Below are 15,290 nucleotides of genomic sequence, written 5' to 3'. Positions count from 1 at the left end.
CCTCTTACTCAGCTCTCTAGGTTTAACTGAGTTGAGTCGATTTGTTACCACAGCTTCAAGTAGCTGTTACAGAACAAGCGAGACATCCTAATAAAGCTGTAAACGTGTTTACTCAAACATGGTATTGATTTTACTTGGAGAGGGAGAAGCTAGTGCTTAGCATGGTGTCAGGGAGGATGAATTTAACAGCAGTTTTTCATTGTCATCTGTCCTGGTTGTGAAACACTAAGTGAAGCCACAAGAGGATAATTAGAATTGCCAGAAATTTAGCCCCTAAAATCAGTTAACCACTTGGGATTTTTGTAGTTTAATTAGTTTTTATTAAAACTTTCCTCCAGTGGTGTAGTCAGGAAGGCTCTTCTAATGTTCTTTTCAGTGACAGTAAGATTTCAAGGTTGCCACTTGTTAGATATACATCTTAAATGACTGTGTTTCTGAAAGGATTGGTAACCTTTCTTCTCTCACTTGTAATTAGCCCGGCACTACAGTTCGGTAGAAGCACAGAGCCATCTCATTTAAAAAGAGAGGAAAAGACACTTGTTTACTGTGTGCACTTGATTGTACCTATATACATTTGAAGTTACTAGTATAAATATGCGTGTGTAGAATAATTCTTAGGCTATCTTGAGAGAGAAAGAACTTAGGCGTGTGAAGATTGAAAGAAGTATCATATATTGGGAGATGCTTACATTTAATTTGTCTTATATACCATAAGTCTAATGTGTCAGACCACAGTGCCAAAATACATGAAAACTGAAGCCAAATCCCACCCTTAATCAAAAACGTTTCCATTTAGAATAGCCAACATTCAGTTTGATAGCAATGGGCAGGGCCTCTGGCTTACCACAGTTCTTGGCTGTAATATCCACCATCTGCCACAAAATCAAAAAAAAAAAAAGAGAAACCTCAGCATGTTGACATACAGTCATTCAGTGACTATATTGCCGAATCATCTGATGCCAACATCTTTTACAAAATCTAGGCTGGCTGGCTGGCTCTTGGCACCAGCATTGCTAACCACCTGATTACAACTGACCAGACTCAGGATACCACAACATTAACCCACTCCAACAGCACTAAAAGACATAATAAAAAATAAAAAACACCTCACTTGTATCAGATACAAGACTTTAAATTACCAGAGTAATGTTTCTTGAAAACTGTATCTCCGCACACTGCTGGCCTGGAAGGCTAGTGGGATCACTTAAAAATAGACTGCTCAGGCAACTGTGATAAATGCTGTGCACAAACAAGAGTGTGAAAAGGTGCTTGCGGCTGTCCCCTATGGTGGAATAACACCAACTTAAAAAGGCAGTTCACAGATTACTCTGTAGAAACTTTAAATACAAGAAAGAGGAGACAGCTCAGTTGTCTGTGATCCGTTTTGTGTCTGGGACGATTCTGCTGGCAAATGGCCTGGCTAACACGGGTTGTGTTAGGTGCTTCAGGGTTCACCTGGAAGAGAAGGATTATCTGGGAACATCACATAACAAAAATGTTTTGAGGGGCTCTAACAGCTTGTAATTGTTCATAATTAATGCATTTGATAGTTGCTTTTTTTCCTGATTTTCTCTCTTGCATTTAAAAAAATACATTAATATCTCCTTGGGCGTTTTTTGAAGATTGAAAGCATGAGAGAGACTGCAGAAAGACGAGTAGTGGGCGAGCTGGGTGTCAGAGGCTATAAATGGATTTCTAGCCAACATTAGTAATTATAAGTCATTAAAATTAATTGTCAAGTGTACAGTTTGAAATGAAATATTTGGCTTCAGTATAAGCTGTTTTTAAGTGTTGTTAAACCATTACTGAAGCAGACCAGAACTGTTGTAAAATCTCAGCTATTGGACTCCTACATTCCTCTCCAACTGCACTAGCGCTAGGCATTCATTCTAACTACCACTGATAATCTGGAAACAAAACTTTCAGAGAAATCACATTTCAGTGAAATTGTCTCCGAAATGTCTACTTTGCTGGCCACAAATATATGAACTTGCTTCTCCATTAATGATTTTAAAGTGCTACTCAGCTCTTAAAAATAACAAAGTAAAGACAACGCCTTTTGTGTCAGTAAGGACTGTCTTGCTGTGTCTTTTCAGAGTTGTATTGACATCCCCAAAGAGACTTGAGCTGGTTTCAGTGAAGCCTTGATTTGGGTGTGGATTTTGAGGCTCAAGCACCACTTCTGGCACTTGGTTTAAGGAACCGTTAATTTGGTGGTGAGCACAAAAGGGAAGAAAACAACTTGACTTTTTTGTCCCCCATTCTGTTTGCAGGCCTAACAATTATCAACATCGTCTTTGAGCATATGTAATAAGGAAGACGGAGATAGTAAAGATTAACTCTCAATTATTTCAGGCATTCCTTTTAGAGCAGTGATTTCAGAGATGCTTTTCTCCACTGAGCAGAAAAGAAATAATTATGGGCCAAAAATAGTTATTGGTGTCTTATTCCCAGATGACAGAAGTGATTATGTGAATACATTTTCTTTTGGGGTTTTATAGCATGGCAAGGTTTACAGCATCCTTTGAAGCTCTGTAAGAAGTTGCTGAGTACATGGACTAGCCGGATACAGTTCCAAAGAAGTTCTTAGTAAGTATAGATGGAAGGTGGTTACTTGGCTGTCCATGCCTGTAGGAGACAAAAGGCATCCCAGTCTACTCTGAACACCTACCAGGATGGCCTACTGGGTATCCTGCAGCTGCCATTTCTCACAGAATCACAGAATTTCTAGGTTGGAAGAGACCTCAAGATCATCGAGTCCAACCTCTGACCTAACGCTAGCAGTCCCCACTAAACCATATCACTAAGCTCTACATCTAAACGTCTTTTAAAGACTTCCAGGGATGGTGACTCCACCGCTTCCCTGGGCAGCCTGTTCCAATGCCTCACAACCCTTTCAGTGAAGAAGTTCTTCCTAACATCTAACCTAAAACTCCCCTGGCTCAACTTAAGCCCATTCCCCCTCGTCCTGTCACCAGGCACGTGGGAGAACAGGCCAACCCCCACCTCGCTACAGCCTCCTTTAATATGCTTATAAAGAGCGATAAGGTCGCCCCTGAGCCTCCTCTTCTCCAGGCTGAACAAGCCCAGCTCCCTCAGCCGCTCCTCGTAGGACTTGTTCTCCAGGCCCCTCACCAGCTTCGTCGCCCTTCTCTGCACCCGCTCAAGCACCTCGATGTCCTTCTTGTAGCGAGGGGCCCAAAACTGAACACAGTACTCGAGGTGCGGCCTCACCAGAGCCGAGTACAGGGGGACGATCACCTCCCTAGCCCTGCTGGCCCCACTGCTTCTTATGCAAGCCAGGATGCCGTTGGCCTTCTTGGCCACCTGAGCACACTGCTGGCTCATATTCAGCCGACTATCCACCATCACTCCCAGGTCCTTCTCTGCCTGGCAGCTCTCCAACCACCCATCTCCCAGCCTGTAGCTCTGCTTGGGGTTATTGCGCCCCAGGTGCAGGACCCGGCACTTGGCCTTGTTGAACTTCATGCAGTTGACCTCAGCCCATCGGTGCAGCCTATCCAGATCCTCCTGCAGAGCCTTCCTACCCTCAAGCAGATCGACACACGCACCTAACTTGGTGTCAACTGCAAACTTACTGAGGGTGCACTCGATGCCCTCGTCCAGATCATCGATGAAGATATTAAAGAGGACCGGCCCCAGCACCGAGCCCTGGGGAACGCCACTAGTGACTGGCCTCCAACTGGATTTGACTCCATTCACCACGACTCTTTGGGCCCGGCTATCCAGCCAGTTTCTAACCCAACGAAGCGTGCGCCAGTCCAAGCCAAGAGCAGCCAGTTTCTTGAGGAGAATGCTGTGGGAGACGGTGTCAAAAGCCTTGCTGAAGTCAAGGTAGACCACAACAATAAACGTCTCTTACTCCATAAACAATAAACGTTTTGGATGTCAGGGCAGGAGGCAGACAAGTGGGAAATTCCTAAGTTTTGTTCTTGTCTTTGTGTTCTAGTGTGAAGAGTGCAGTGTGTAATGCATGTAATACCATGCACAACCTCAGCAGTGCAGAAATGCACTGCAATTAGAAGATAGTGGGCAATAGTGCCTAAAAGTTGTTTTGGTAAAATATTTGAAATAAGGCTGTTTTGTGTAGCCAAATACAGTGCTGCTTTTTGCACTCCATTCCAGTGATAGCCAGAAACTAGTTCAGGTCATGACATAGGTTGAAATAGCTGCTGATCTACTTTAGTATGTGTTGGGATAATCTAGTTCTGTGAGCCCAGACTCATGATAAAAGATGAATCCTGCCCTTTCTGCCTGTGAAACTGTAGGAGTATGGAGTAAGTGTTCTCTTCTATTTTTGCATGGCCAGTCATGGCACCTTAAAACGATTACAGCCTTTAGCTGCTTCGTGTCTTCCCTCCACCATCCTGCTTGCTGGTAGAGCTGTTTGAGTACTCACCTATGCCACTTCAGTTTAAATTAACCACATTAGCAAAGACCTACTATTGACCAGTCCACTGTTAAAGCTAATCTGGCTCATTTTGACAAGAGAGTCAGGCTACAAGAGCAGCAAAGAAGGATGGTGAAAAACAGATGGGGCAGTAACTTCTTCAGCTGGAACCAAAAGATCTGAATCCATGCCTCCTTGAGAGTGTGACTCATGGGGTTTGCATCAGAGTACCTTATACACTGGAGGAGGAAAGCTTTAAACTACATTCTGACCATGCTGCTTTTTACTGCATTAACTAAAAAGAACATTCTGCAGCTGAAGCAGCCAACCCGACAGAGCTCTTTGTTTCTCTGCTCAAACAGCAGTGCTTTCTGGTGTTCCCTCGGGGTCTCCTTTGCCAACTGCCTAGTCTTAGTATGTGATGTAGATCTGTGTTTGCGGTATGTGTGTTTGTATTGTCATTCGATGCGATATTGTGTCAGATACTGCTATTTCTATTTCATCTATGAAATACATACCTTTTAAGAAAAACTCAACAGACAAGAGAATGGTTTGAGGGCAAACTCCCCTCTACAGTTTCTACATATCTCATATATGACAGCTGCACTTAATGTCATTTCTTCACCACTCTAAAATCACAGAGATCTCTCATTTCTATCTGCAATTAGAACAGGATTATTTTTTTTTCACCTGATTCTGCTTTCGCTTAGATCAGAATAAATAAGAAGTAGCTGCACTGAAGAGAAAAAAATATATACTAGCTTGAGACTACTGTGAGCTTGGGAGGTGGTGACAGTCTCAGTCTATTTGCTGTTGAAAAGTAATTCATGTTTTATGGTCCTTTGCTCCTTGCTATTTCCTCATCTTCACATATATTCGATGCCTTGATCATAAACATAGAGGACAGTTGTTCTTTCTTGTATAAACCGCTCTCTGAACTCATGCTCAGCACAAAACCTAGCTGAGTGTTTGCCTTTGGAGGCCTGCCCAGTGCATCTTCTATACTCACTGAGTCAGAAAGGGACTGTCTTAACAGCCTCATTTTACATACGGTTACAACTTGCTCTGAAGTTTTAACCACCCAGAAGCACACTGGCAAGCTCCTGCCTCCCAGGCAGTTTAAATGTAATGATTGACATTCTCTACGCATCCAAGAAAGTTTCCTCTAAGAATGCATGTTAATTTAATGGAGAGCAGACCATTTTCATCTCGTTATTCAGAAATGGCCTGATTTCTGCCAGGCCTGCTGTTTGAATTTCTCAACTGTTACCCAGCTATTACAGCTGGACCATCCTGCCACAGTTGTGTTGTCTGTCATCCCCTGACTGCCGCCAGTGATAGCACTCACAGCACAATTTCTTCCTATTTCAGATTCTCATCTTTGTATACTGAAAACTCCTGTCTTCTCCACTTGTGTTTATGGACTTAACATTCGCTGGTGAAGCAGTCATTTTTTCCCAGCTAATGTCAGTCAATATCTGTGAAATTCCAGCTTGTATGTAGTTCAGGTTTCTCTAGAAAAGTATTGATGTCAGAAACATACAAATTTAAAACACCTGTTTTCTATGCTCCCCTCCATTTCCAATGAAAAGCATTTGATTTATAGATTTAGTAGTTTCATGTAAAGCCCCAAACTCTTTTCCCATTCGGTGCAGTTTAAAGAAAATCAGTTATCAGCTTGGCTTTTTACCATCAGTCATGACTGAGAAGCCAAGAAAGTGCTTGGTAATCCATGAAAACAGAGTCTGTTGCTCACCAGTATTATCCTCGGTTAATCTGTGACATTATTTTTCATGTACCTGGTTTTTAATCTTCAATGAACCATATTATTGCACAGAGTAAGATATTTTTGCCATCTTCTAAAACTATACTCTGTTTCACACTGAAGGAAGTATTTTGAGAAGGAACATGGATTGAATGAGAGCATCATAATTTAACGTGGGATCTTTTTTTCCACTAGTAACCAAGCTGAACAGCAGAAGTGTATTCGGCTATCGAAAGAAAGCTAGCAAAACATTATCTTTGAATCAAAATTTGTGGTATGTCAGAAATTGGTACCAATGAGCTACATAGTTTCAAGGCTAGATTTGTACTGTGAAGGCCCAAGACCTGTCAGAGCATGACACAGAAACTTGAAATGGTGGATGAAAGCTTTAGAACGCTTTAAAAAGAACATATTTCAGCTTACTGGAATTCAGATTTTCTTGGGTAAGTCTCACTTTCCCTCTGCAATTGGATGGGGAAAGGAGATACATCTGAAAGACATTAAAACAGGATAAAAGTGAATAAAGTATTACCTCCAGAATGACAGAGTGGAGTTTTAAATTATAAGAAACTAAGTTTACTTTTAACATCTTGAAAACCTCTTCTAAATTTAAAAAACATATTCACCTCTGCCGTAAGTTCTGTCATGCTTTCAATGACAAAAGTTTCAGCCAAGATAAAATGTTTCAGAGATAAGAGACTCAATCCATAAAATTTCTGGTACCACTTGTACTTAACATTTCCAAGTACCTATGAACAATCACCTTTTTAGGAGTCCATTTGTTTATATTAATTTAAAGATGTACTCTGGTTTTCAAAACACTCAGTTCCCAGCGATTTCTGGTTTTCTAAACCATGCATGCTAGAGGTTTTGTTAGTTACAACAGTTAAGCAAGTGCCCTGACTGGGAGAGGTGCTTGGTTCTCTGTATGGTTTGCTGTTAGTTTGGGTGTCTGAGCATGGGGATGGGTGCCCACTGTTTTGCAAGTCTTAGGTTAAATTTCCCGTAATCAAGGGCAACAGATGTCATCTAAGCTTCCTTATCAGGTAAAAAGTTCTCACTTTATCTTCTCTATGAAAGTCTGTAACTGTGAACATAGGTAACATTCGTTTGCTATGTGCCTTCCCCTCTTTTGAGAACAACCTGCACGGTGACAGTTGTGTGGGGCTGTGGCAGTAGCCGGTAGGGACAGAAGGAGCTCTCTGCTGTACGGAAAACTGCTGCTGTGTTTTATTTAAAAATATATGTGAGGCATTTGAGGTATTTGAGGAATCAGGATTCTCTCTGGAAAAGAGCAAAGATACTGGTAAATACTTTTGAGGTCACTAGTAAACATCAGTCATGCTAATTGTTGATTTACTTGTTGAGAGCTGCCCTGAGGAGAAGGACCTGGGGCTGCTGGTTAACAAGAAACTTGTCATGAGCAAGCAACGTGCGCTCACAGCCCAGGAAGCCAGCCACAACCTTGGCTGCATCAAAAGCAGCGGGGCCGGCAGGACAAGGGAGGGGATTCTGCCCCTCTACTCTGCTCCCGTGAGGCCCCACCTAGAGGCCTGCATTTAGTCCTGGGGCCTCCATCACAAGAAGAACATGGACATATTAGAAAAGTCTGGAGGAGGGCCACAAAGACAATCAGAGGGCTGGAGCACCCCTCCTATAAGACAGGCTGAGAGAGCTGGGGTTGTTCAGCCTGGAGAAGAGAAGGCTCTGGGGAGACCTCATTGCGGCCTGCCAGTGCCTGAGGGGCCTACAGGAGAGCTGGGAGGGACTCTGTCAGGGAGTGTGGTGGAAGGGCAAGGCGTAATGGTTTTAAACTGAAAAAGGGTAGATTTAGAATAGATGTTAGGAGGAAATTCTTTGCTGTGAGGGTGGTGAGGCACAGGACACGCTGCCCAGAGGAGCTGTGGATGCCCCATCCCTGGAGGTGTTCAAGGCCAGGCCGGATGGGGCTTTGGGCAGCCTGGTCTGGTGGGAGGTGTCCCTGCCCATGGCAGGGGGGTTGGAACCAGATGGTCTTTAAGGTTCCTTCAACCGAAACCATTCTGTGATTCTGCTTGAAGCCACCGACTGAAGACTTGAGGTAAAAACAACAGCAGCAGCACCCTAACTCAGCAAGTCACCTAGGCACAGTGCTGCATGTAAGCATGTACACACAGCTAGACCAGCATTTCAGTGCTCTGCTCCGTGACAAACTGATGCACTCAAAAGATAACCATTTTCTTCCTTCTCTCTCTCTCTCTTGCTTTGTTCCTAGGCTTTCTCTCACAACTTGTCTACGACCGGCCAGTGACCGAGTGCATCCGAGCTGGACATTACGCAGCCAGCGTAATTATCAAGCGCTCAGGTTGCACCTTCCCAGAGAAGCCCGACTTCCACTGATACTGGTGAATTGGAGGGATCAACAGTAACTCCCATGTCGCCGTGGGATCGCTGCCTAATTTTTCCTCCTTCCCTTCCCTCACCTTTCCAATTACCTGCATCAACGCTTCTGTACTTCTGTTCATTTTATTCTAAACAAAATATGTATTTCTATGGTGTGTTTCTTTCCGTACCATTACCATGTCTCACTAGTCTTAACTTTTGGAAACAGTGATAAGTGAAGCTTTTTCTCCCATTCATCTGGAAAAAAAATGTTCTCTTGACGCAGTTTAAAAGAAAATCCCACGTATATGACACTGCTGATTAACACCAGTAAAATATTTCTATTGAATTACCTAGTTTTATCTAGCTGTGACCAAATCCTACACAACGTACTTGAAATCAACAAACCTGACTTTGTGTGTAACGTAATGTTGTAAACCAGGAATAGTTCTTTCTGTATAGTGGAGTCACAGTAGTGTTAAGACCACTTTTGAATATCCCAAGATTTTCCTTAACTGTTTGAGTGTACAAGTGTTTTGAGTGTACATCACATCCAGCCCAGCTTCCATGAAAGCAAGTAGCTATTTTGTCAGTAATTTAAGGAACGTGATCCAAAGCTGGTGCCGTGCATTCAGTGTTCTTACACTGATGCCAGTAACTTTGGGTCTGGCACTAACGTGAGAGCAGGTCCTGGTCACCATGCCGTAACTTCACATTGGGCTGTCAGGTGAGCCAGCAGCTAGGTACATGCGGTGATTTCAGGACAGAGGTGTGAGCTGCTGATGAAAATAAACATACAGCTAGATCCTGTCTCCTCAATGTGAACTCTCTGGAGGCTGTATTTAATTAAGGTACACATAGTGAAAATGAGGTACAGAAATATTTATGCAGGATATATTGACAGGATATGCCAAACGGAATCTCTGAAACGCACATTTTTAAACTTTTAATTTACTTTGGATAATTAAGCAATATGGTGGATTTTATTTGTATTTACAGTATTCAAAGAGGTGATCTGATACTGCATTCATTACTTTGCTATGTAATTTGATACCGATAAATAAAAAAATTGTCGTACAGTAATTCCTGGTTTTGTATTGTTATGAATCCGGCATTCCTCCAAGTATCGTACTGAATCAGAAGCAGGAAAAGGGCTCTTAACCCACAGTACATGTTAGATCTCTGCATTTGATCCATGACTTTCCGTGTCCAGGTGGATGTTCAAGAGTGAGCTCAGCACTAAGGAAGGAAGGAAGGAACATCAGTGTTGTGTTTATATACCACGGGGAAGATGAAAAATTAATGGCTAGGGTTCATCAAAGAATGGTAAGCCTGCACAGTCAGGCTTCACATTTTACTGTAAAGCGCAGAACAAGGGACACAAAGAGATCTATTGTTATCACACTGTTGGTGCATTGCATGGGGAGAAATCACAGCTGTGGTCCTGATTCCCTTCTTTCTTTGGCCCAGTACCTGGTTTGATGCATAGGAGAACAGGTTCTGTCTTCTTAGAGACACCTGGTGGGATTCCTGCAAGTATATCAAGAAGTTTCAAACCAGTTGAAAATCCTCATGGGGCCATGGAACCCTATCATCGCAGGTGCAGATAGCTGTGCTGTGAGTATGGACTGTTCTTCAAGAACTTGGGCTCACAGTTTCTAGGCAAAAAGCATTGCATGCACAGGCCTTGTCTATCTGTGGAGCTACTCGTGAACAGCTTTGTGCAAACTAGACTTGGCTGGTTTTTCAGCAGTACTACTCTCAAAGAACTTTGGACTTTGCACTTCTCACATTCTATCATAGGGGAGAGGGAGAAATATGCTGAAGTGAAAATGTAAGAGAAAACGAAACTGAAAGAGGCTACAGTACGTGGTCTTCAGCCTTTATGGGTTGATCAGAATAATGTTATTTTTTACATCTCACAGTTATCATGTAATCCTTTAAATTGATATATCCATGCAGTATATTTTAATCAAGAAAATCTGAGAGGGGGAGGAAGGATGTGTTGCAGTCTCTGCTTTTAATGTGTGGTCACGTATGCCACACCATCCTTACTGCATGAATTTGGCTGTCAGTAAGGAAAGACCAATGATCTAGTGGTTAAATCTGCTGTTCCTTTGCTCTGTATCAGTGACACATTACATTCCTTTCGTAAAAACTTTACCTATATCCTGGACAGATAATTATGTCTCATTTAAATTAGAATTTAAATATGTAAATGTTTTCTGCTGTAGCAATGGAACTAAAAGACAACATAACTAGTGAAAAGGAAGGGAGGGTATGTAAAGGAAGGGAGTCGTAACATAGGGTTTTTTTTCTTTCTTTATCTAGGCCGTTTCTTGTTTTCAATTCAGGATGCAAGAGAGCAAAGTCAGAAGTTCTGTTCTGAGCTTTTCCACTGACATGCTTGGTGAGCTTGGGCTCCTGACATTTGGCTCTGAATGTCAGCTACAGAGCATAATTTGAAGGCAGTGGGAGCAGCTGAGGAATAAACTACTACCCAATTCATGGAAGGGCATCTGAGTCTGACCTGCTCTATTTAACCATTCATTATTTCTCCAATATCTGTCAATGGATACGCCTTGATGATATATGGATACTTAGAAATGTATTGCCAAATCATGCTAAATAACTTGAACCTGTGCTGTCAAATTGCCTGGTGATTTCATTGAGAATTCTTTTCAGGATCTATACTCCTCTCCTGCTTCTCACCGATGAAGGTTTTTTTGTGTATATAATGGATAACGTTGTCATCCTTAATCTTCTTTTTCACATCTATTTTTTCACTGTTGTCCTCTACCAACTTCTTCTGCACAGGGGCACGTTAGAAAACTGGACTTCCTGAAAACCATACCATTGAAAGAATTGTCTGCAAGTGACATGCCCCATTGTCTCAAATCCCAGATGGGAAAACTGAAGTGAGCCTGTCACTGAGCTTGAGCCATCACTCAAACCCAAAGTTCTGAGCTGGGATACTTTCAGAAAAAACAGTAATGGAAATCCACCTCCATTAGCTGCTGGCCAAAACATGTTACCCTCACTCAAATAAAACTTCTATTTTGCTGGAAATAAGAGTGTGTCTCCTACGCATCATGCATTTTAGGCTTGATTTCATACCACATGAAGTGTATTCCAATGCTGCTGAAACCAACAGGCAAGGAAATCGGACAGTTGTTCACAAAGCCACATGCTAAAGAGCTGAGAAGAATAAGATCTGGGAATCAGGAAATAAAGGTTATGTTTCCATTTCTGCAAGTGATTTACTTTGTTATTTGGGGCAGATCGCTTTGCTTTCTGAATCCGTTTCCTTCTGTAAAGAAGATGGTGGGCTCAATAAGGTGGTAAACTCAAAAGATGAAGCTGGTAGGAATTTGAGTATAGCAGTATGAGCCACGTCTCAGCCTGTACTCACTGCTGATCTTTTAGTTTTCCCTTTTGTATATGAAGTTAAAACTGTTTACCATTAAAATAGTGATAGCTGTTACTACTTGTTAGAGGGTTAAGACAAGGAAGGCAAAGATGAAAAAAGGAATGGAAAAAAGCTTTACTGTAAAATGTGCTACATGAAAATGACAATAGAAATGCACAGTGTTTTTAGATGACAAGTCTGGGAACAATCTTTAATTTAAAGGGTCTTATCCACAGTTTTCATAAAGAAATGTTAATTAAAAGTGTGATGACATGTTTGGGATTTAAAGGAAATCATTCTGCGAAGGATTTATAGCAATCACAGCTCCAGAGCATTAGGATTACAGATCCTTGTGCTGTTCCTTTTCAGTGATCATGTGATTGGCCTGTTGTTAAATATAGCTTCCATTTAGTGAATTGAGACAGGCATGGGAAAGGTAGGGATAGTTTCCCTCTAACCAGCGGGATTTCAGAGGTGTTGGAGATTATACATTTCATTAGTTTTTACATAAGATCAAAGGGAGAGAGGAAGTCTTAATTTGGGCACCAACTGCTACAGCCTGAAAGTCTTACAGATTAATGAAAAGTGAACATGTGCAGCGCTAACTGCTTGTATTAGAGCATGAGCCTATTGTTTTATATCTCACTAACTCATTGTTCTCTTCCTGGAGATAATTCTCACACTTAAGACCTTCTGAGATAGTTCTGTCTATTGTGAATAGTTCAGCAACCAACTGGCTCAGAGGTTATTGCCTAAGCATCTTTCCCTTGGTCTAATCCCCTGCAAGGGTTTTTCTGAGCAGTGTTGTTAATCTAAAATGACTGCTAACTGACTCCTGTGTCAAACATTATTCATTATGCGCTTTAAATGCTTCCTGCAGAGGCCAAAATAAATTTTGCTTTTTAAAAGCAGACCACAAGGAGTGCCTATATAGGATACCTCCAAAAAGATTAGACTAAAAATAGCAGTTAAGATGCTGAGGACACACACACACACACAAGCGCGTGCCACTGTACTCCAAACAAAGCTTCACAATTTAACCAGGGACACACAAAACGTACAAACCTCAGTCACCAAAACCTATTTTCACATAGATATGTCTATAAGCTATTCCTGTGGGAAAGAGCACACACCCTTGCAGGGCAGGAGAAATGCCTTTATAGAGCAATTGAATAACCTACATTATTAGAAAATGAAGGCCAAATAAACAGAAATGTAAAAAGCAATAATTCTTTTGTGTCTTTTTTTTTTTTTTTTTCCCCAGGTGTCACTGGTGTTGGCATAAAGGGAGAGCTTTTTTTGTGTCAGTGCCACTGACAGGCCTTGCATGCGTAATGACAGTATGGGGAGAGAGACAGACAGATAGATTTGAATAGCAATAAGGTGGGTTTTCTTCCAGTGTGAAAAGAGCATGGGATTCATGTGTACTGAGATGAAGTATAGCCTTGCTGCACAGTGCAAATATTTAATGCTCTTCTAACTATCCCCTGGTTATTGGAGTGTGACAGTTAATAGCCATCAGCTGCCAAACCCAGTGAACAGTTTGGGTCCCTAAAAAGAAAATGAAAAGTTAAAAAATGAAGCCAAGTCAGACTAGAAACCTGCAAATCATAAATGTGCTATAGCTTAGCAGGCAGATCATCTCCAAAGTTCAGAGCAATGTCGACCTGAGCTGCTTCTCAAATGAGAGAAGGACCAAGTTCATCTGTCTTCTGGTCTGAGCTTTGCCATGTACTTGCAAGCAAGCGTTGGCTGGGCTTCCTGCTTTCCAAGGCCCTGTTACTCCCCAGTGATGTTTTTAAAGGAGACTGAATAAAGTCTGGAATGAAGAAAAGCAAAGCATTAGCATTACTCTGGATCAAATATCTCAAGCCAGTGGTGCAGCATAAATGCATAGAAAAATTGAAGAGCTCCTGAACTAAGTATGAGAGAAATCCTGTGCTTGGAAGTCCTCCTTAGCTATGGTGCCATGGAAATGTTAACATTGGTGTAAAATATTACCCTTAAAGAAGTATTACTGTGGAATCATAACAGCATATGGGAGTATTTCAAAGAACAGATTCAGCTTGAAAACTACCTGTCGTTCCACATATTTTTCTTAGTAATGCTAGAAGTAACACTTCACTGTGCTTAAAAATTGCTCTGTTTTTGAATGTCTCTTCTTTGGGTCCTTGGGAATATGCGATTTCCCTCTGTCCCTACATGTTTGCTGGCAGTTCTCATCGCGTGTCTGGAAGTGCCAAATGCAGGTGGTCAGACAGCCTTGCTCTCCAGGCTGCCTCCAGAGGAGCGGTTGGAGCAGGGGGCTGAAGCGCACCCGCAGGCACCTCTTCGATACAGGGAGGAGGCAGGAAGGCTGTAAGGCTGTTAGCCATCTAAAACAGGAGCTCTTCTCTGGCCTCTCCCCTAGTTTGTGTGCAGTTTTCACAGAAATGGAGGAGGAGGGAAAAGAAATAGCAAATAGGCAAATATATAAAGCAGTGAAATCTATATCCATCAGAAAAATGACTCGGGAGTTAATTACTCCCATCTCAGTTTCTTAAAATTACTTGGGTTGCAAGCTAATGATGACTCTCTTAATATTAATTAATACTGGTGATACTGCAACAAATCCAGTTGCTCACCTGCTGATTGGGTGGCACTTCCTTTAAACTACACAACCTTTTGCTTCCAGTGGATTGATCTCTCCCCTGAAGTATTGCCCCACAAACACACTTCCTGTCCCCAGTTAGTTTAAAAAAAAAAATAATAATAATAATAATAATAATAAAAAATGTAGGTTTCTTAAGGGGTGAAAGAGTTACCAAGATTTTCCCCAAAATTAGATTAGATTGCTATCGAAATTCTTGATCCCACTTTGGATATATTTTCAGGGTTACCATCTATTGGTGGAACTATTAATGGCATTCAAGTAACTAACAGTATTTCATAGAATCATGGAAGCATAGAAAATCCCAGATTGGAAGGATCATCGAGTCCAGCTCCTGGCTCCACACAGCACAACCCCAAAATCAAGCCATGCGTCTGAGAGCGTTGTCCAAATGCTTTCTGAACTCCAGCAGGCTCCGTACCATGACCACTTCCCTGGGGATCCTGTTCAATTTCTAGGGTTCTCCCATAAATCTCTCACATGGATAGATGTATTTTAGGCTAGCCTGTCCTAAAGCACAGCCAGCTGCTCTGGCTGTCTTGCAGGGTAAGGACAAAACAGTTTTCTATTCATCTCCCAAGGTCAGTACAAAAACAAACACATTTTATATCTGATAGTGAAAAGCAGTCATCAGTGCAACATTTGCATTCTGTAAGTGGCCACAGATTTCAAAAAATGAACACCCTGGATTTAG

The 15,290-nt window shown here is 41.9% G+C and overlaps 1 protein-coding gene across 1 annotated transcript in view; it reads left to right on the top strand.

Annotated features, from left to right (window-relative positions):
• Positions 1 to 9,610, top strand: part of ADK (adenosine kinase) — a 278,606-nt gene extending 268,996 nt beyond the window's left edge. The window contains exon 11 of the mRNA XM_084290056.1: positions 8,431 to 9,610. Within this exon, the coding sequence (XP_084146182.1) occupies positions 8,431 to 8,555 (125 nt within the window). The 3' untranslated portion in view covers positions 8,556 to 9,610. The remainder of the gene's footprint in view (positions 1 to 8,430) is intronic.
• The last annotated feature ends 5,680 nt before the right edge of the window (positions 9,611 to 15,290 follow it).

Source organism: Netta rufina (assembly GCF_964035555.1).
Source record: "Netta rufina genome assembly, chromosome: 7".
In the NCBI taxonomy this organism is placed as follows: domain Eukaryota; kingdom Metazoa; phylum Chordata; class Aves; order Anseriformes; family Anatidae; genus Netta; species Netta rufina.
Note: the sequence above shows the minus strand (reverse complement) of the source record. Positions and strands in the feature narration are given on the sequence as shown.